The sequence below is a fragment of the Loa loa genome (assembly GCF_000183805.2).
Source record: "Loa loa unplaced genomic scaffold supercont3.124, whole genome shotgun sequence".
Classification (NCBI taxonomy): Eukaryota; Metazoa; Nematoda; class Chromadorea; order Rhabditida; family Onchocercidae; genus Loa; species Loa loa.
Window position 1 is genome coordinate 11489 of NW_018108304.1, and position 20864 is coordinate 32352.

The 20864-nt window shown below is 30.4% G+C and overlaps 6 protein-coding genes across 6 annotated transcripts in view; 4 read left to right on the plus strand and 2 right to left on the minus strand.

Annotated features, from left to right (window-relative positions):
- Positions 1-2201, minus strand: part of LOAG_17754 (hypothetical protein) — a gene marked incomplete at both ends in the record, with an annotated part of 3233 nt that extends 1032 nt beyond the window's left edge. The window contains 5 exons of the mRNA XM_020450414.1: positions 295-396; positions 598-821; positions 1007-1221; positions 1545-1623; positions 2007-2201. Coding sequence (XP_020305908.1) covers positions 295-396; positions 598-821; positions 1007-1221; positions 1545-1623; positions 2007-2201 — 815 coding nt within the window. The remainder of the gene's footprint in view (positions 1-294; positions 397-597; positions 822-1006; positions 1222-1544; positions 1624-2006) is intronic.
- Positions 2202-2800: 599 nt separating this feature from the next.
- On the minus strand, positions 2801-5586 carry LOAG_05380 (hypothetical protein). Its single transcript, XM_003140917.2, has 6 exons — positions 5481-5586; positions 4938-5043; positions 4394-4560; positions 3974-4090; positions 3521-3730; positions 2801-3081 (listed from the first exon to the last, which is right to left on the minus strand). Exons 1-6 carry the CDS (start codon positions 5573-5575, stop codon positions 2844-2846), a joined length of 933 nt encoding a protein of 310 aa, XP_003140965.2. The 5' UTR covers positions 5576-5586; the 3' UTR covers positions 2801-2843.
- Positions 5587-5924: 338 nt separating this feature from the next.
- LOAG_05381 (hypothetical protein) lies at positions 5925-8702 on the plus strand. The gene is made up of 7 exons (XM_003140918.2): positions 5925-6045; positions 6219-6422; positions 6760-6993; positions 7319-7460; positions 7737-7869; positions 8027-8145; positions 8322-8702. The coding sequence occupies exons 1-7, from the start codon at positions 5938-5940 to the stop codon at positions 8360-8362; spliced, it is 981 nt and encodes a 326-aa protein (XP_003140966.1). The 5' UTR covers positions 5925-5937; the 3' UTR covers positions 8363-8702.
- Positions 8703-9261: 559 nt separating this feature from the next.
- On the plus strand, positions 9262-12174 carry LOAG_05382 (hypothetical protein). The gene is made up of 8 exons (XM_020446829.1): positions 9262-9389; positions 9472-9643; positions 10002-10088; positions 10185-10365; positions 10509-10719; positions 11087-11255; positions 11636-11716; positions 11920-12174. Exons 1-8 carry the CDS (start codon positions 9271-9273, stop codon positions 11995-11997), a joined length of 1098 nt encoding a protein of 365 aa, XP_020302873.1. The 5' UTR covers positions 9262-9270; the 3' UTR covers positions 11998-12174.
- Positions 12175-13023: 849 nt separating this feature from the next.
- LOAG_05383 (hypothetical protein) lies at positions 13024-14496 on the plus strand (the record flags this gene model as incomplete). Its single annotated transcript, XM_020446830.1, has 3 exons — positions 13024-13060; positions 13252-13742; positions 14370-14496. The coding sequence occupies exons 2-3, from the start codon at positions 13264-13266 to the stop codon at positions 14494-14496; spliced, it is 606 nt and encodes a 201-aa protein (XP_020302874.1). The 5' UTR covers positions 13024-13060; positions 13252-13263.
- A 1170-nt stretch (positions 14497-15666) lies between these two features.
- On the plus strand, positions 15667-16923 carry LOAG_05384 (hypothetical protein; the record flags this gene model as incomplete). The annotated part of the gene is made up of 3 exons (XM_003140921.2): positions 15667-15775; positions 16257-16304; positions 16829-16923. The coding sequence occupies exons 1-3, from the start codon at positions 15670-15672 to the stop codon at positions 16921-16923; spliced, it is 249 nt and encodes an 82-aa protein (XP_003140969.1). The 5' UTR covers positions 15667-15669.
- Positions 16924-20864: the final 3941 nt, after the last annotated feature.

Consider the following 20864-nt stretch of genomic DNA (forward strand, 5'->3'; position numbering starts at 1 on the left):
TATATATATATATATATATATATATATATATATATATATATATATATATATATATATATATATATATATATATATATATATATATATATATATGGGCAGCTCATTCCTTACACCACTTTGGACAGTCAGTGGTGTAAGGAATGCAGTTACCTATCAAACAAAAAGCATGGTGGCAGTTTTGGCTTCTCCGTATTTCGCCATGGCAATTTCAGTTTTTCTTAAAGGAGCAAATTAAAGACGGGTATATATCCATGATTCTTTATTTAGCGATTTAAATCATGATAAAAATATTACCGGTTTCTCTTCAACATTTTTTGATAATACTCTTTACCACCTCTGCCATGTACCAACGAAGCACGAGCAGCATCGGCATCAGCCGATTGGTCCGTGGCATGCCTTGAAAATTTGGACTGGCACTTTTTTTATACTATGGATGAACAAAAAATATGATCTGAGAAGTGCTTAAATGTTTTGTTGAATTGACCTAACTCTCAGAGTTCTACCTCTTGTAAGTAACTGAATGAATTCGAATCGGATCAACATAAAGAAATTCGAACTTGGAAAGGATGAAATGCTAATGCTGCTTTATAAACCCACCAGTCAAGTTTAGCATTCTGTACACTGCCCCAGCATGCCGGTGTATTCAAAGCCAAGGACAATCCACAGAACCACAGCACATTGCTGGTGAAATAATAATGTACTATGATTTGAGCTAGCATAAAAGCAATACTCGTATAACAGAACCAGTAAAATGCAAATAAAGCTGTTCTTTTTATAGCTTCATGTGCCGTCAAATCACGTCGTATCAAGAATCTTAAAGCCTGAAAGACAATGAAGTTGTCGATGAAATAAAGAAAAAAAAATTTGATGACAGTCCCTAAAACTCTTGTTAAAAGTTATGTCGACAGGTTTACTAAAAAAGAGCTACCTATTTCTAATCCTCAAGCTTTAGCTGTTTCAAAGAGATAACGACGAAGACGGCAAACTGCAAACAAAATCCACCAACATCTTCGCTGAGAATGAAAGTTTCAATTATCTGTCGACCAACGGCTGATTCCCAAATAACACATGCTTGCTCACCCATGAACAACATCGGTTCCAGTTTCTTCTTACAGTAATCATAAGCTTCGTTGAACGCTTGAAATTGTGCATAAAATGGTAGAGCTATTCGAGCACCCCAGGGGCTGTTCAGGGCTCCGTGTGCTACTGAATCCAAATACACTGAAAACATTCGCTGATTTCAATTCATTCAAAACACAATAATAGTTGGTTATATAATTGGATTATACATAGCGTCCCCAAATATAATTTTATCCAATAGCAACATATCATTTAGTACTCTCGAATTTAGAAAAATAAAGTTCGAAGGTTTGAGGATGAGATGCAAGTATAAAAGATGAAAAAATTATTCAAAAATGCCACTAGAAAACAGAATTGGAAGTATTGAAATGGAGCTTACAAAAAAAAGGAAAAAAAGAAACAAAGCAGATGGAAGATCCGGAAATCAATTGATTTTCATATATTAATATTAGATCACAACTTACTTTCCGAGGTTGAACAATAAAAAGTGACCCGTTTTTTTTTTCGTACTCGATTATCTGACATCAAAAAATTTTCATATTCCTGCAATATTTCATCCTTCACTGTGACATCGATCAATACAAGAACATTTCTCATTAAATATAATAATAAAATATTTACATGATGCAATTCAAAGCAATGAAATGTATGGTAAGACCAGAAAGTGAAATTTGAAAAGCTATATGAAACTAAAAACCGAAGAAATTTCACGCAATTAGTTGTGAGGCTCATAACAATGGTAATCAACAGCAAACAGAACATTAAGGAATATTTCATTAAAGAAATTACATAAAATCAAAAGAACAAAGGATGGATAATAGGATGGTCAATAAAGTAAAATTTCAATAATTGTTTGAGAATACTTTAAATTTGAAACCTAATTTACAAGAAAACTCAGTCTAACTTAAAATCTTTGAACCACATACTGAATCAATAATTTGTTGCAGATGATTAGGTAGCATATTGGTGACATCGTATCGCTTTTCGAAGTATTCTTTCAGATATGGTCCATTGACTAACAAATATATAGACGGAACTGACACCACTGTTGATGCGATTACGCCAAGACGTATACGTCGTGCCCACCGATTTTTTATCTTCCATAAAAACTCTGCACTCATCGAACGAAATAAGAACTGTAATTGAAAACACATGCACCAGGAATCTCATTAACTCTAACTGTTCCGAAAATTCAGACGTTGGGCATAATGAAGTAGAAGTAGCTGTAGAATAGTTAATAAAAATCGTTACGAATGTGTATTTTTAGAAAAAGTAATTCATGAATTCATGAACTGTAGCATGAGTGGTTTATAATTATTCAAATTTTATTAGCATATTTTGTTTTTATTTTGCACCTTGACGAATACTATAAACCCGCAAAACTGACAACAATCATGAATAACATATTATAACATAATAACATGTCAAAAATTGAACACTTCTTAAGTGGAATATATGATAAAATAAATTGATAAACTACTGATGCATAAAGATGACATTAACGAAGAAAGGGTAAGACAACCAAGCATCCATATTATGCTGCTGAGTTATAGAAAAACTACCGCCGAAAATAACGAGATGGAAGATTCTACAGAATTTAGAAAATTCAGCCTAAAAAACCTAACAGATGGGGAAATTTATGAGAAAGTAAAGCTGTACAGGAGTGTGTAAAGACTCTTACAGGAGTCTCTACACATCCAACGTCTTTAGGAAATTATTAATTTTGGTGAAATTCCATGAATAACTGAAGGGGAAAACAAAGATCACGGATTAAATTTACTCGTGCGAATTACTGGTGGTAGAGTTTTTTTCTGACGCTGTTCTGCAGCTAATTTTTCAATAGCTTTCAATCGTTTCGAATAAGGCCATGAATCACCAACGCTATCACCGTTCGCTGCAATAAACTTCGATTCCAAATCACCTAGAGCATTGCGTATTCTTAAATTTGTTGCCCTTGATGAGTTCAGATACTGGCGTGCTCCTTCCACATATTCCGGAGAACTGAAATTGGGACGAAGTTTTCAACAATTCAAAACAATTAAAAATTTTAAAGCATCAGAACATCTAAAAAAATATAATATTTGAAATAACATGTAATGATCTGGTCCCTAAGCGTATCAGTTTTCTCGGTTTTTTCGACTTCGCTGAGCTGCTTTGCATTCGCTGTGAATAGAATCTGGAACCTACATCACAGCAAACAAAAATTTGGAATAAGGTTATTACCTTAATACATCCGTCAGTCATTAAATGGAGTTAGCGATAACGATAATTCTGAAGGAGCCTAAGCATTACTACATTTACGCAGTTAATTTCATCGATTTTTCAGCACTGCACAAAATGTATGAAAAGATGCAAAAGGATATATGGCTCAACATAGCATTCTAAAGTGTATCTCTAAATCGCTTGCAATTTTTGTAAAAAAGAATAAAAGAAAAATTACTCAGCACAAGCATCGTAGTCTAGCATCATTTCACCATGTATCAAGAAATTTCTCATGGCATTCCGAAAAACAACAGCTGCCGATGGTATCAACAGTGTTAAAGAACCATATGAAATAATGCGTCCATAACGCATTAAAAATGTGAAAGATAAACATACAACGCTTAACAACAAAATCCACATGGAAACAGGTACCATAACAAATTGGCGGCTGAAAACGTGATCAGTAAGCCTAGATTTAATTACCTTATGTTCCAGATTAAGTCGTGCTCATATGATTATTAAAAAATTTTAAATATTATTAATATTATTAAATATTATTAAAAATTTTAAAATAAGGATTATTAAAAGTATAGTCTTGAAACTTGATATATTGAAGAGTATCCTTCTTTAGAAACATAAACTACTATCAAGAGAGAACATGAATCCCGAATGATACTGAGTCATTTAATACCTATTAGCTCTAAGTAACTCGCGTCGGATAAGGAAGCGTCGAGCTGCTTCTGAAAGAAAATAGTCATCAAATATATGCTTTCCAATATCCGTTGTAGTATCCAAAAATTTTTTCTTGCTGTAAATTGAAGGCATTACGATGGGAGGATGAAGTTTTGAATTTTTCATGTGTGGTAGAGAAAATCGCTTCACTCAACCGTTGTGAAACAAAAAAGTTTGTGACTCTTGCAAAACTAGCCCTTATTTAAATATATTAAAAACCTTGTTACTCTGCTGGTCCTTATCCCATACTATACAAATCTTACACACATCCTAAATAATACAAAAAAGTTTCACCAAATGATGGAAAAAGATGGATTCAAATCTTAAAGAACAAACAACCGCGTATCTTTACATGGAAAAGTTTTATAGATTAGGCAACCTGGAAAAGAAATCGTTCGTCTTGATACTAACTATCTGTTTCATGTTTGGCACTTCGGACAAATTCTTTGCTACAGCACGTATAGGTAGGAGTAGTTCAAAACCATTTCTAAAATAAAAACCTCCACGCCACTCGGGATTCAGTGAATCGGTCACAGCAATGTTGGCCTAGAGGAAAATTAAACAGATTACTTCAGAAACAACTAACCATACAACCGACATATATACAAGTTTATTTCAAAGACCAAATTTGACTTCTTTAATTTAATTCAGTTTCTCTGAAATTAAATTTTCCATATTCACTACATACACCGAACTTCAATCAGATGAAATATGGATATGGCAATGACAATGCCAAACAATAATTGAATTATTGAATCATTAACGTTACTCAACTCATTAACCAAAAAGTCGGTAAAATCAAGCAGGAACAGAAGAATCAATAATTCAGAACTAATTTGTTGGTCTCTGAACAATTTGAAATTGATATGTTCGCATATAGGGATCGTCGACTTGAATAAAACAGTTTAATGAGAATTGCTTACATTAACTTTCATCAATAAATTCTTCAATTTGTCCAGTTCACTTTCTACCATCTCCACAATTTCGTCAGGGACATTGTAAACGATAGTCCGCCTTCCGAGCTCAATCCTTAATTGAAAATTATCAAGATGAAGTAGCAGGAAAAAGTAAAGATAGCCAAGAGTACTATCAGGCATGAATTTCTTGATGTGTTTTGTTTAAAAGACCTTTCCTTAAGCAAAAAATTGTTTTAAAAAATGGAAAAGTAAAATCTTTCGAGAATGTACATTCCGACCTATTATAAATTTAGACTTTGAATTGGCTTCTATGAATACCTTTTTCAAGAGCAGAAAATCACCGATAATATATGCTCCAAAGCTAACAAGCAATGTTTTAAACTACTCTTTGCTTATTAGTATTCTCTGGTCTGTACAGGATAAGAATTGTATTGCTCTGAATTTTTTCGAACATAAAAATAAATCATAGATGGAACTAAGTATGTCAGAGGTCACTGATGATAGTTCTAACGAAATTATCATTATTTTATGCAATAATTCAAGACTTACAAGCCATTATGGAATGCAATCATAGTACTGGGATAAACACTTATACCGATAACAGCAGCTGTCTGCAATATCCGTTTCTCCCATTTCGACATCATTTGACCTGAAAACAGTCGGGACATGAACTGTTTCTCCATCTATTCCATGCTAAACCTCTCTACAACTCGATTCTATTTACTAATATATTTCGAACCAGCCATGCATAAAAATCTGTCATCGTGATAAACCGGGAATAGACCAGTCTCAGTGAGAAGAAGAGGTTGATGTTAGAAACAGGTGTTGGGGGGAATTTTTTGGTGGTACGTGATGCAGTTCCGAGACGGTGACGTGTGTTACGCAAATGTGTAGAAGTATTAACTTATGTATAAAATGTGGAAAGTAACCTCAGTTATGGAATCTAGCTTTAATCTCTGAGGTAATTCTCTCAACTCGTTAATGTTTCACAGTCAATTCGTAGATCATGAACGATATCGAACGAAACGATATTTCGCTGCGACATGACTTTGAATTTTGCGAAAATATCATCAAGTATTTGGAAAGTGGGAAGCAAAGTACGAAGGATCTACAGGTAAAGTTACAGATCTGAGTTGAACCTCAGGTCGGAGGGGGGATAAGCCCGATTTCCGGTTCGATTTTTTTTTTCATTATTTTAAATAATTCAGTATAATTGTATACAAAATTATGGAAGTATTTATCCTTCATGCCCGACGACATCTTGAGTAAAATGGATAGTTTTTGCAGGACCAGTTGAAACAATGTGAAGAGAAATTAAAACTTTTAACAAAGGAAGTAGCAGCTCGTTCGTTATTCAGTAGTAATGAAGGTGTTGACGAATTGCCGACCAATTCGTTGAATTATTTATTCCTACCATATTATTTGGCTACGGTAACGCAAAATATTATCGTTGGACCGGAGGGACGTCTTTCATCTTTGGACCGCGCAAAGGTTACCTTTTCTTTTAAATCACGAATGTAAGGTTCAATTTGGATTTTCTCTAAATCCGAAACAACATTTAGATCAAGAAAAATGGCAGACTTTCTGGATATGCTAACTTTCAATTCGTAGTTCTGAACAGTATCTAGAAAATAGATGTAGGCATCAGGTGAAAAAATGCCAAGCCTCGAATTTTGCATTTTATTGCTTCTTCTAGACATTTAAAGGTTTCCTTTTGCTTTCCTTTCGATGTTTAAAACATCTTAAACATATTCTACCACTGGGAACCTTGAATGTTAATAAGTTATTTAAAAATATACGATTTATTTAGATAAGGTAACCCTTTCAGATATATTTACGAGACTTTTTGGAAAGGTTAAGATCATACAGTATTATTGACTTCGATTTGTCCGGATTGAACGACGATAGTGAAGGAAAGGAAACAGAGAAATCGAACCATGACATCAATCTATCTAAACAGAGAGAATTAAAATTGCGACGATTCCAACAGGAAAAGGAATTGGAAAAATTAGTGGAAAATTCTGAATCCGAAATATATTCAAATGCAGATGACGAGTTAATGGTTGGTATGGTTTTGTATAACAGATTATTGTGTGAAAAATTCTAATACTTATGGATTTGTTTCATGTGCTAGTTGAGGCTTATAATTTATTGGCACATGAAAAAATATTAGGAAAAGAAAGAAGTATGTCAGCATTAAACGAATTGCTTATCTACTCAAATAAATAAATGATTAACGCGGAGAGCTGATATTACGGAAAGTTCGAATAGCATTTTTGAGAGTAATAGCAAGTAATGGTTGGAGAGGACTACTTGTCTTAGTTTCGTATTCAATAATTTACCGCCAATTCTTCATTGTTTGCTCTTACAGTTATTCCTTTTCTTAGCGTGACTTAATTATAAATCGTTTACGTCTTGCTGCAATGAAAAGTATGAATGAGATAAGACAAATTGATCAAGAAAGACCAATGGTAGAGCACATGTTGAAAATCCAAACAGGACATACTGAAGCTTTGCCGAAACGACCGAGTATGTTTCTTTCTTTTTTTTGTTCTTAACTTTGGTTGAAATAAATATATAATTAATTAGCATAATTGTTAAATGCTAAATGATAGTATCTCTCTTACTGTTTTACACAATGATATGGTTTGAGATGCTGAGCCTTTTTTCCCATTTTATTACATTATGTTCTGGAATGTTGACCAAAACAAATCATTAGATAGGAGAAAAATCAGTGAAAAAGTGAAAACATATTCAAGAAAGATGCATCATTAAATAATTGTTTTATTTATGATGAATCTATAGCGAAGCGATTCGCACCAACTCCATACATAATAGCTCGAGATAAAGTACAAAAGGAAGTTTTTGGTTTGGGATATCCAAGTATACCAACGATGACTGTAAGCGAATGGTATGATGACATGATGAAAAATGGAAGGTAATGTACATCTTATTATGTCTACTCTGGTATTGGTTTTTCAAGCTATTACGAATTAAGGAAAGTGCTACTGCATTATTGATTTTCCAATATGTTTTTAAATAATCATACATCTGCAGAGTTTATAAAATTCTCGTTGGAACACGTAGTTTTCCAGATTCGGTGCTATAAATCCGGGCTCATCTGAAAATAACTCCGACTCAAATGCAATGGATGAAGAAACAAAGGAAGAACAGGAACGGGTTCGTCTTCAAAAATGGGATGAATATAAAGATTGTAAGTGGTATTATATTTTAGTAAGTTTTGGTTAATGTGATGTTACGTCTCATTTCATATATCACTATGTTGCGATTTACCTTCTAGGCACAAATGTAGATAGTAATGGGGCATCTGGTGATGAAATCACATTAAGAAGTTGGATTGCTATAAGTTTATCAAAGAGTTTGTTTCAGATCATCGTCGTGGCTGGGGAAATATGCATAATAAAGGCTAAAAAGGATTTTTTGATTCGATGTTAAATTTGAATGCAGTTGTAATGTTTTATTGGCAATTTGAATTTTTTTCTTATATTTTTAAACTGGAATTTTATATTATTCGGCGTTCTTTATAGTGTAGATTGTATTCGTAATTCATTTCAAGAAATTAAAACTGTTTGTTTTGTGCATCATTTTTATCCAAGTTTATTTCCACAAATGTTGTGTATGAGAGATTTGTATATAAGCTTTTTGTCACATGAACAATTTTTTTCTCCTTATATATTTGTCATGTTGTTTTCTCCCATTGTGTCGTAAGAAAAATACCTATTTGAGGAATGACTTGCTCCAAAATGTCAGTTTTATTTATTTCATGAATTTCATCCTTTAATAAATTTTCACGATATTGTATTTCTGTGATGCTGTGTATAAAAAAATTTCAGAAACTGGAGAATCTATTTATACTTTTAAAATGATTACTTATGTGATGTAATTCGTTACTTTCCGTTTTACAGCAGCAAATTATTTCGATTCATTTTACAGTATTTATAATTATTTGATACAAACGCGACTTTTGAAACGGAAGCCACATTTCAGGTGGTCACAAAAATTTTTTCTTTTCAACGCAGGGCAATAGGTTAAATGCTGAGCACAAAAATTGGAGCTTGTATAGATCAGCTAAATTAAATGAGCCATTATTATATTTAGTTTTAATGGTAGTTCTTGATGGATCTCGCAGCAAAATGTCATGGTATTTGTTTCCATTGATGTCGCTGCTACTTTTTAGTGAAGGAAATTTTTTATTTGATGTGGAACGAACGCTGACATTTCTCGTTTCTTCTTTTTTTTTTCAGTTTAGTAGAATAACCTTTGTCATTTGTTGATGTCACTTTGGCATTAGGAATTCAGTTGAAGTTAATTTCAGAATATGTATCGTATAAATAAAAGTTACGATGAGTCGTCGAGTGATGATGAAGGCCCATGCTTACGCAAGGAACAGAAATTGGAATGTGCCAATGACGCGGTGAAAGACCGTAAAGCTGGGAGGTAAAATTTATTCGAATTCATTATTCGAAACTAGTCTATATTAAAGAACCTCAAAGTTTTCTGCTTAAATATCTATTTTCAGCAAAGCCGCACAAATGTGGACTGATTTATTAGCTGAGCAAAGTCTTGCTGAGACTTTTTCGGATAAAGTTGGAGTATATCGAGGCGAGAATGACATGGTGGAACGTGGTGTTGAAAGTTACATTCTTCCTGATGTGCGTTCCACCAATGATGAACAAGAAATGAGATACCAGGTGGTAGTGGCATTTTTGCATTTTCTAAGTTTCTCCGTCAAATTCTAACTGTATTGCCCATAATCTAGAAAAGGAGGGGTTTGTTGCAAAATGTGTAAAACATAACTAAGGTAGATAGAGAACAAGTTGAATTAGTGATATGAAGTTGGGTCCACTGATTCTTGCAGAGGTCATGAAAATGTTTAAATGAAATCTAGTGAGGCTAAGAGAAATGTTCGAAACTTTGTCTAAATGTACTATCACATAGGATTTGGAAAGAAAAGACTGACGCATTTGATTCTACTTACAGACTATAAATATTCTAAAAAATTGTTCAAAACATTTCCTTCGTGATATCATCAAGAAGACTTTATTATAGAATCATGAAATCTCACCAGATGCAAATGATAGTGGGCCATTTGATTTTATTGCTGATGAAGAAAAAGTCCAGAAGCTTTCAAACAAGGTGTTGATACATTTTTTTTCATAGACTTTTTCTTGTTATCAGCATGTTATATTATTGTCAGAAATGTAATGGTAAGTAAATTAAAAGTGATTCCAGTGCGGAAGACGTTCACGTAGGTGTGGTGATGGATCAAGAATTCGGGACAGGCAGGGGCCAATGAATTTCACTAATCAGGAAAGAAACACCAAAGAATTATGGGGACATTCTGCTTCCATATCACGAAGCACCTCACGAAGTGATGGGAAACTGCGACGAAATAACTACGATCCAAATAAGAGTTTGTTTTATACATTATGACTGGAGCTCCTCAATAGTAATAAGTTGACATGGAGAACATTAGTACGCTTTTGGTTGACGTGAAGAACATAAGTACGCTTTTAAAGCACACCTGTAATTACAGATTTTATGACTTGATTTCAGGGAACGGTGGTCGAATCGTCAAGAACGTCGCGAGAATAAATAATTCTTTGAAGCGTCGAAGAGGTGACCGGAATTCAAGTTCACTGGCGAGTGGTGGTTATTCTTTGGAGACACTGTTGACAGCTGAATTCCCACAAAATATTGACATTGCCGAACTGGCTGAGCGTATTGTAAGAGCATTAGGCGAACGGAATGAAAAATTTTTGCGGAGGCTAGTATCTTGGAAATTTTGCTTGAGAAAATATTTGAATTTTAATCTGGAATGGAGTTCTGGATATTTAAGTGGTCGAAAGAGCAAAAGGAGGGTAATTAGGCATTACTGGAATTCGTAACAAACAACCTATTTTTCTTCATTTTGACAAACACTTGATGCGAAGGTAGCTGTAAATGATGCTTCAAGAGATTAGTTCACCTGTTCATGTCTTTGCTGAATTTTGGTTTGCTGTGTGAGATTCACTTTTTTAATTATTTCTATAGATGAACTGATTTTTATGGACTATTCGGTATCCGCATACATTGAACCTTTTGTTTACCTTTTTTTTTAGTAAAAGTTTGTCCTTGAACGAAAGTTATTACAGTGTAATACTCGAAATAGGAGAGGAAAAAGCACTAGAATTGTTTAAAGCAACGCGCGAAATAGAAGCATCTGGTGGTATGATGATTGCTGACGGTACACGTCGACGCACTCCCGGTGGTGTTTTCATGACTCTGTTCAAAACAGATCCAGATATCTTGCCTGTGCTGAAGGTTGAATTTTGATTTTTTTACTTTCGAATAAAAGAAAATGATCTTAGTAATTTATTACTTCATATTATCTGATTGTAACAATATGGTGCGGAAGGTATTGTGCTTGTCTTATAATGAAATTAAGTTTTTCTTTTTTTTTTTTGCTGAAAGTCAAAATAAATAATTGGTAGTACCGATGCTTTCACTGACATGAAAGATAATCGTGCACCTGGTAAGCTGAGCGAACATGTTACTGAAGCTAGTCTACTCATTCATCAATCAAATTTCAAACTTTTCCAATAAGACTAGAAATTCATTTGATGAAAAATTTTAGTTTATTTTCTATTTTTTGGTACATGAAGTTGCACTGAATATATGGGTTACGATTTTTTATCTTTTAGGAGAAAGTATGCAATCTGCAAAAAACTGCAGCTCGAGAAATAAGAACTGCAAAACGGAGAGGAAAAAGAGAAGCGGCAAAGGTATCCGATATTACATTTGAACAGTAATTTTTGTGGAAAAAGTAGAAACTACAAAAAGTGCATGGTCAAAAGATTGGTGGCTAGAAGAAAATAGTGATAGAATTATACATATTTCAAAATTTTTTATATTTTCAAAGCACTTTTGCAGTTGTTAGTTCTACAACTCTTTGTGGTAGTCATAGCTAGTGATTATTTATTTTAAGGTTGAAGTGCTAGAAAAATTGTCGACAGCATCAGAAGTATTACTTGAAAAACAGTCGATGAAAGAAAATCCTCTCTGATATGATGAGTGGTATCTAAAATCTACACTTTCTTTTTCACTGAGAACAATTGCCATCGTATTACTTTGTTTTATGTATAGTTTTAACTGTTTCATTGTTTGTCGTTTTATTCACTGCCACTTTTTTTGGCTTAATACGAGTATTAAAATATGTGTTTCTTGATAGAAACTGTAGAGCCTTCATTGCTTGACAATGTACAAATTCCCGTTTTTATATTAGTTAAGTAAGAAGAAGATTTATTTTTTTTTATCTTTAGCGTTGCGAAAGTCTAATTTGGCGACCTCAGAAAGGAATATTTCAGAATCGGGCTGGTCTTCCATAATTTGTAGTTTCCATAGCTTAGCTAGGATAAAATAATTTGTTCTGGTATTATATTTACGAGTGAAAATATATGTCGAATTCTCAATGTGGATAGCATAAAGCCTAGTTAGATTTCAACTTTTAATTGTCATTATTTTCTCCAAGTCAAATTTTGCATCGTTTTTTAGCGTCAAAGATCAAATATATCCGTTTGGACTGGATATGGAGTTATCCGATAGGAGCTTATAGTAATGTGACCTTATTACGCGGGGAATTCTAAATGATGAGTGGTAGGATGAAAAAGAATTGATATTTCCTACTAGACTTGAAAAATGATGCAAATTGAATGAAATGTTTGCTAATTTCCTATATCGATCAGGTGGAATCCACATTATTGGCTTCAATTCTGTGTAAATTGGAAATTTTTTTTTTCACGATTCCACTCACGCGACACTTTTCTTTCATTTTGCATTTTTTTTTAACGTCAAGGATCAAGTATATTCATTTCAACTGAAAGTAGTGTTATCTGGTAAGGACTTATGGTAATATGGCCTTATTAGGCATAAAATTCGAAATGACGAGTGGTAGGGTGAAAAAGGGATGATGTTTCTTACTGGGCTTGAAAAGTGATGTATGGTGCAAAAATGATGCACTACCATTTTGTTTACATTTTCATGTTTAAGGTTATTCATTTTTATGAAACTTATGCACAAATTAAATATGTTGTTGTTGAAGAGCTACTTCACATTTACAAGCAAAAAAGGTAAGCAAGAGGAAATGTTTCAATTATGAGGGTCAAATACTAGGAAGGAATCGTTACTGACATCTTAACAAATTATATTATAAATCAACTTGTAAGGGTGTGCTTAACGTATCATTGGTTTCCTTATCTCTTATGATTGCAGATCTACTGTACTGTTTAGATGGAAAGATTGTTATGGTTCCTAATTTTAGAATTATAAGGACATGACTTGCGCAAATGATTATGATAGGAATGATTACTTCAACAACCACTGGACATCGAGTGATAGTGAACGTTTCCTGCCGGAGATGTCGAGTGAAGATTCTCTAGATGAAATAAGTGATAAAATGGATTCGAGTAGCGAAGTTGAGCTAAATGTTGCAGTTGCGAAATGTGACAAAAAGAAATCATTCTCTGGATCTGATTCTGAATTAAACTGTACATCCAACATTCATTCTCCAGATTCCTGGACCAATGCAATCCATGAGCGTTATACCAACAAACTACACTTTAATAGCAGATTGGATTGTGAAAGTGAAGAAATGCCTGATTTGGTGGATGGTAATTTTATGAATGATGTAGAAATTTCTGATAGGAATTCAGGAGATGAGCTACCAGATGAAGCTGATGATGAGTTTATAATGGAACAATTTGAAAAGTTGATTATTCGTCGAAACAAGAAAGATAATGATGCTCGTTTGAGGTTATTTTACAAAGTATCATATATTATGAAGCTTTTCAACTTATCACCTATGCAAATAATTCACTTTAATGCCAGAATTTGACCTTAGACATTAACTTCAGTTACTAATAAACATTTTCGAACAAACTTGAATAGTGGAATATAAGCTTTGAGACAGTTTAAGCTTCTGTTCTATTTGTATGACTTTTAGGCATAGAAAGAATTTTTTTATACAAGTTGCATCTACGCAAATTAATTAATCTTCTATTTAATTAATTTTGTAAAAGATAAGAAAAAAAAAAAAAACATTCCGAGAAATTCCCCTCTCGTTAATGATTTGTTTGATTATGCTTTTATCATTTATTCCTTACTCAGTTTAATTTAAATATTAATGTTATTTAGAGCGAAATTATTGAAAAATTGGAACGATTAAGAAACCAGACTATCATGAATGATAATTATTCTCCATCTTACTAATAGGCAACAGATATCTTCTTAATGATCACGGCATTTTTGTTCTTTCACAATCCTTCTGTATATCTAATAATTTCATCTTGAGTAAAACTAAATACCTGAAACAATTCATCCATCCATTTAATTATCATAATTAGTAAATCAATTACTTGAAATGCTCATATTTTTATTCAGATGGCTAGCATTTTTGCGTGAACAAAAAGAAGCGGAAGAAGAAGAGAAACAATTTCAGGCATATTGGGAAAGACGACATCAAGAAGATAAGGATTTATGGCGAGATAAGGTAGAATTATCATCCTAATCTAAAAATGATAGAATTTGGACTGCTATATTTCAACCTAATTTACATATTTATATAGTGTTCAATAGTAATTAGACAATGCAAAGTGTTCTCACTTTTAAAAAAGTTTGCTAAATTATCTTTTAACTATAATTATTCATAAATATGACTTCTGTCTTCTTAATTTACTTTAAACATTTTTCAGAAATATCTCTCGTGTTTACTCATTTCATCTCAAATTACCGACATACTTTCATGAATTGAACCTATTTCTATTTCATCTAAATAAATTTTGATTTGATTAATTAAATAAATCGAATATATCAGTAAAAGTGTTAAAGATAATTGCCAAACATCTTCTATAACAATACTCTGCATAATGATATTTCTTATTTTATTTCATTTTCTTGTTTTTTTTTTTTCCTGTTCAAACATCAATTTCTTTCATTTAAAGAAAAAAAAAAAAGTATTACATGCAAGATAAAAAATCATTATTAATGTGAGTAAAAGAATTGAACTGAAAAGAAAAAGAAAAAAAAACGAATCTTTCGAACATTTCTTTATAACTCTTTCATTTACTTTAAATTGACAATTTACAAAAGAAATTTTGAACAAAAATTTTGAAAAAAAAGAAGAAAAGGGAAAAAAAATTTTGTCAACATGAAAAATGATCGGTTTTTTCATGATGAAATGCAATAAATTGTCATTTTAGAAAAAGAAAAAAAAACTCTTCAATTATGTTTCTTTTTCTTTTTTTTTGCTTGATAAATGTTAAAAAATGCATTAATATAAAATTGTAATTTATTTTTGAGGCATATAATTTCCATACAATTTCTTTTAACGAATGATTGATAATTTAATTTTATTATATAATTTAATTAATCTTATAAAAGCCTTCCAAAATGAAAGGATGATATTGTTACTGTAATTACTTGCATCCATCTTTTCCGGATTAAATTCTCAAATTCACTTAAAGTTAAGTACTACTTATTGTCAGAGTACTGGGGATACGGTAGTATGCCATTCATTACATCTTTCCTTGAACCATAAATGCTTCTTTAGGCTTCTTTAGCTTCTGGAGCATTTGTAAAATCAAAAAAAAAGAAAAAAAAAGTGATTTCAGGAAATGAACGAGAGAATTTTTCAAATATTTTTAGATTTTATTTTTAGGATTTTGCAAATGCGATTTATAAAATGTGTCGAGCTGGCTATAAAGGAAAACACGGTCATTTTGATGTACCCGAAGAAATTTTACAGCAGATGAATGCACTCTACATGCAAATTACTGTAGGCGATTACGGTAAGTTATTCAAGAATTATTGATTTATATGAAAATTCAGATTTGAAAATAATTGTCAAAAGCTTCTATTACAGTGCGACAATTCGAAATAGTTGTGATAGTGTTCAATGATGAAAATGTGAAAATTTTGATGGGAAAAAAAGAAATACAAAAAAGCTTTAAATTCAAAAATTAAGCTGCTCCATATGTTCTTTTTTTTCGAGAAATCACTTAATTTAATTTGTAAGTAAGTTCGAAAAGATATTTTTTTTTTCACAAAAGTATTACAAAGCAATGACCAGCATTTGATATGAATGAAATGAAATAGTTTAGATAGATTGTCATGACGTCGATTATGTGGGAGAGTGACCCTAATAATGATGTCAATCTTGTAATTAAACTTAATCATTTAATTTATTAGCTAAAGTAATGCAATATGATAATCTATCATAAAGTAATGCAATGATAATCTATTATCAGTTATACATTGTATATTTTTCAGATGGAAACAAACGTTTGAAATGTGCGAAAGAATGGGAAAAACTTCGAAGTGATTATTTCCAAAATTCATTCTTTTCAAATTTATTCATTTTTTAGATACAAATAATTTCTCCTTTAATTACTTGCTATTCCTTCTATATTTCCGATAGATACAATTATTCTATCATTACTATCCTTACTTTTTATTTTGTTAGAAATATTTGTAAATAAATGATATATTGGTTGATATCAAAGATGATATGATTTTTGATCACAAGATTACTTCTTGATCCATTCAAAAAATTTTTCTTTAATTCCTAATTTTCTTCTTTTCAATCCATCAATTATTTATGTTTATTAATCAATGATAATTTTCTCTCGATAGTATATCGTTTATCCAAAATGCAAATTGAAATATTCGATTAAAGGAATTTGTATCATAAATAGAGAACAGTTTTATAAAATTTGTCCTAGGAAAGCATTTTTTGTTTTTTTTTTAATTTTGGTTCAATTTAATGGATTACTTTATCAATAATTTTGTGCAAAAATTTAAATTATATTTATTCAATTCTTCTACTTGAATATATTTTATAGATAAAACAAAAATCGATTGCCAGAAAGAATTTATCAAGCTAACCAACCGAACAATTACAATGTATGGATGGAATCCACCAGATGGTTGGCTATAAAAATATACGATAATGTAATATTCAAGAAAATTACTGTTTCTTTTAAATGATAATCAGAAAATAAATGTTGAATTTTTTGACAAAAGATGTAAATTTTAATAAGCAAAAAAAAAAAAAACTTGTCAAACTTTTATTTACAAATAATACAATGGATGAAATTTCATAATTAATTGTAACATCTCTGAATAAACTACTACTATTGTACTGTATTTCGTCTAGATTATCTTTTTGAAATACAATTCATTAATTTTTTTTTTTCTCATTATATCATCGAACAGAAAGAACGAAATAAATGTCAGTGATTGGAATTGAATCGGCGAAAAAATTCCTCCTCTCCTTTTTTTTTTGTATTTCAAAATTTAAGTAATTGAAATTTAATGGATGAATGATATAAATCACTGTAGATTAAATTAGCAACATATTAAGAGCGAATTGGGCAAAAATCGTATTTTGGTGTAAAATGATGATTAAACGGTGAATGAAAAAAGAAAGAAAAATTAAAAATCAAAAAAGATGAGAATGAAAAAATTGAATAAATAATAATGCAAAGTGTAAAAAAGGAAATTATGCTAATTATGCTAATGAATGTGATATTCTTAATTTTATTAGCAACATTATCATATGAATAGTTCTAATTTGATTGATAAAAGTTTCATCAAAATTATAAAGGAGTAGCTAAATGTTTAAGAAGAGATTGCTAAAGTTAGCTCATCTTCCGTTAATTCTATTCAACAAATGATTTTATAAGTGAAGATAATTTTTATCAATTAGTTGTAAATATTTTCAAATATAATTTAATTTTTAAAAATTTGAAATGATGTGACACTTGACATAAAATTACAAATATGCACAAGGTATGCAAGGTCATTTCATAACAAAATTCTACAACACTAGTTAATTGACCTAAAAATCATACAGATCACTTACTTGTATATCATACATTGCCTTTTTTTTTCCCCCTCCCACCTCTCCTTTCATTTTAAATCGTTGTTGACTTTTTAAAGGATTTCCAGTAGATGACAATATTTCCTTTAACCTTTCATATTATCAAATTGAGTTTTTTTTTTTTTTTTTCAGAAATTTTCATCAAATAATGAATGGTTCAATGTTACAGTGAGTTAATGTTTTCATTAAAGAAAGGATAAATTTTAATTTTTTTTAAATAAACAAATAATTAAATTATGACCTTACATGACCCCAATCATTTCAAACATAAAATTAATTAAATATGCAGAATGTATGCAGAATGTTATCAGAACCACAAAACTACAAAAAATTTACAGAATGATAAGATGGAAATACGATTAATTACATGGAAAACATTTCATACTCATTAACAGAATCTAATTTTATTCAATGAACCTGATTCAAAATCAATCAACCTGATTTAGAACCTGATTTTTTTCTTTTTTTTTGCTAATATCATAATTTTGTCAGTATTTGAATAGCTATATTCTGCTTATCCTTAAGGTATAAGATTATCATTTACTGATAATCTATTTATCAAAATAATTGAATCTAATGCAAGAGAAGTATCATTGTAATAGCTCTTGACAGTTTAACCAAGTAAAACCTTTTATTTATCACAAATGATGTCTCGTATTTTTTTTTGGTATGACAATTGTTCATTAGACAATATTTAGACTAGTTGAAAGATTGTGTGATATGTTGTCAGTGAGATTATTTGCTTTAAGAAAAACATGAAAATCGTTATCAGTGCAATTATCAGTGTAATTTATTCACCAAAAATTTATCTTTGCTTATCATTTTTCTTTTTTTTTTTCAAGAAAATGTCATATATACTTTAGATTTTACAATGAAATTATTCCATTGCTTTAAAAATTTGCATTTTTCTTGCTTATTTTTTAAAAAAAAAACACATCTATAATTATTGAAAAATTTAAATTTTGAAATTTTAAAATTTAAATTTTAATACAGCGAAAATCATCATTTCGTATTAAAAAAATTTGCATGACCCATCCAATTAGAACAAATTGCTTCAGGATGACTAGAAGAATTTGTTGGTGTAACAAAAAGACAGATGATTGACCATCTGGTGTGTTGAATTGAGAAATTCCGGGAGTATACCGATTTATTATTAGGAAAAGTTTGATATGCTAATTTGATATATTTTACAACAATGAATTGCTTGGGAATAAAATGAAGCAATTGCAATATAATGTGAAAGGTAAGATTTGAATAATATGAAATAAGGAGAAAAGAATGCTATTAGAAAAATTTTTCAACAAAATTGTCGCATAATCCAATGTATCATTTTATTTCATTTTTTTTTTTTTTTAAATTCAATTCTAGATGAAATGCAACATAACATTATGATAAGAGAAATTTTGAAATGAATTATTGTCATACAAAATATTATCGTCTCAAAAATAGGTGACAAAAAAGTGATCAAATTTTATTATTCTAATGGATAACTTCAACAAGTAACAGGTAACTCATCTGTTTTTCTCAAAATATTTTAGCAAATTGATAAAATAAAATTTACCAAAAATATACTACCCTTTCATTATTGATAATAGTATAATGGTGAAATTATGAAATTATTGGAAAATTAAAATTTATTCATACTTTTCAAAATTCTGGAAAATCATATAAACGCAAATTTTTCTGGTTAGCTTTTGACAAAAGAGAAAAAAATTAATTACTGATAATTAAACTGATAAATTGATTAAAGCAAACGATCAAATAGCTGATATGATGATTGATTTAGTGGAATATTTACTTTTGGTTGCATATGTTGTGTGATATGAAAAATTATAAAATAAATTACAATGATTTTTTTAATGGCTCTATTATTTTTCCAAAACTAATTTATGAAATTAATTCATTGAAAAATCTTAGAGAAACTTTCTTCTTGATTTAATTTCTTTTGAAATTGTATTTTTCAAATATTTCCTATTAGCTGATGCCTTTCATTGATATATTTTTTGCAAAGAAATTTAATTAAAAATTTAAAAGAAATAATTCTGTCTAAAAAAATATTTTTAAAAGTTTGGAAGAAATATTTAATTAAAAACTTAAAAGGAATATCTTTGTCCTGGAGAGGAAAAATATTTGCACAAATGAAAATTATCCCTTCTTGAAACATCTAATTATAATAATTATTCTTTCATATTTCATTTTTGTAAACATTAACAGAAATTTCACTTAAATGCCCAATTAATTATTTTTAAGTTTTAATATTAATTAGTTTCAATAAACGCTTTAATAATGCTCTTCTTTGAAAATTTAAGAGTTATTAATTCTGATGGCATTTGTGGGATGCAATATTTCTCTTTTTTTTTCATGCAATTCTTTCACTGTCTACTTCAGAACTAACTTCCAAAAGAACTTCCCGAGATAGCTCGGATAAATCATTGCACCACTTGCATCTTACTCATTGACGTATCCCGAGATTTCGCATATAAATTCACGTATCAGTTTCTCCATTCAGTTTTCACTTGTTTTTTTTCCCCTATATACGCTTACCACTTATTGAAGGTAAAACAAAAACAATCACTTTCTAATATGCTAATCGATTTAGTGAAAATTATATAATCATTTGATTACCATTGATAAAAGCCCGCCCAAAAATTGTTATTAACACTTCCCAAATAATTAATATTCCTCAAAGTGAGGCGAAAAATTTACGAATTCTTGGATGATTAAATAATTACTGTTGAATTTACCAATTCTCGAATATTGTTGAATTCACGAATTCTCGAATAATTAAATAATTACTGTTGAATTCGTGAATTCTCGAATAATTAAATAATTACTGTTGAATTTACGAATTCTCGAATAATTAAATAATTACTGTTGAATTTACGAATTCTCGAATAATTAAATAATTACTGTTGAATTTACGAATTCTCGAACAACTAAATAATTGCTGTTAATAAGAATAAAGAGTTAAAAGTATGAAAGTATTACTATCAACA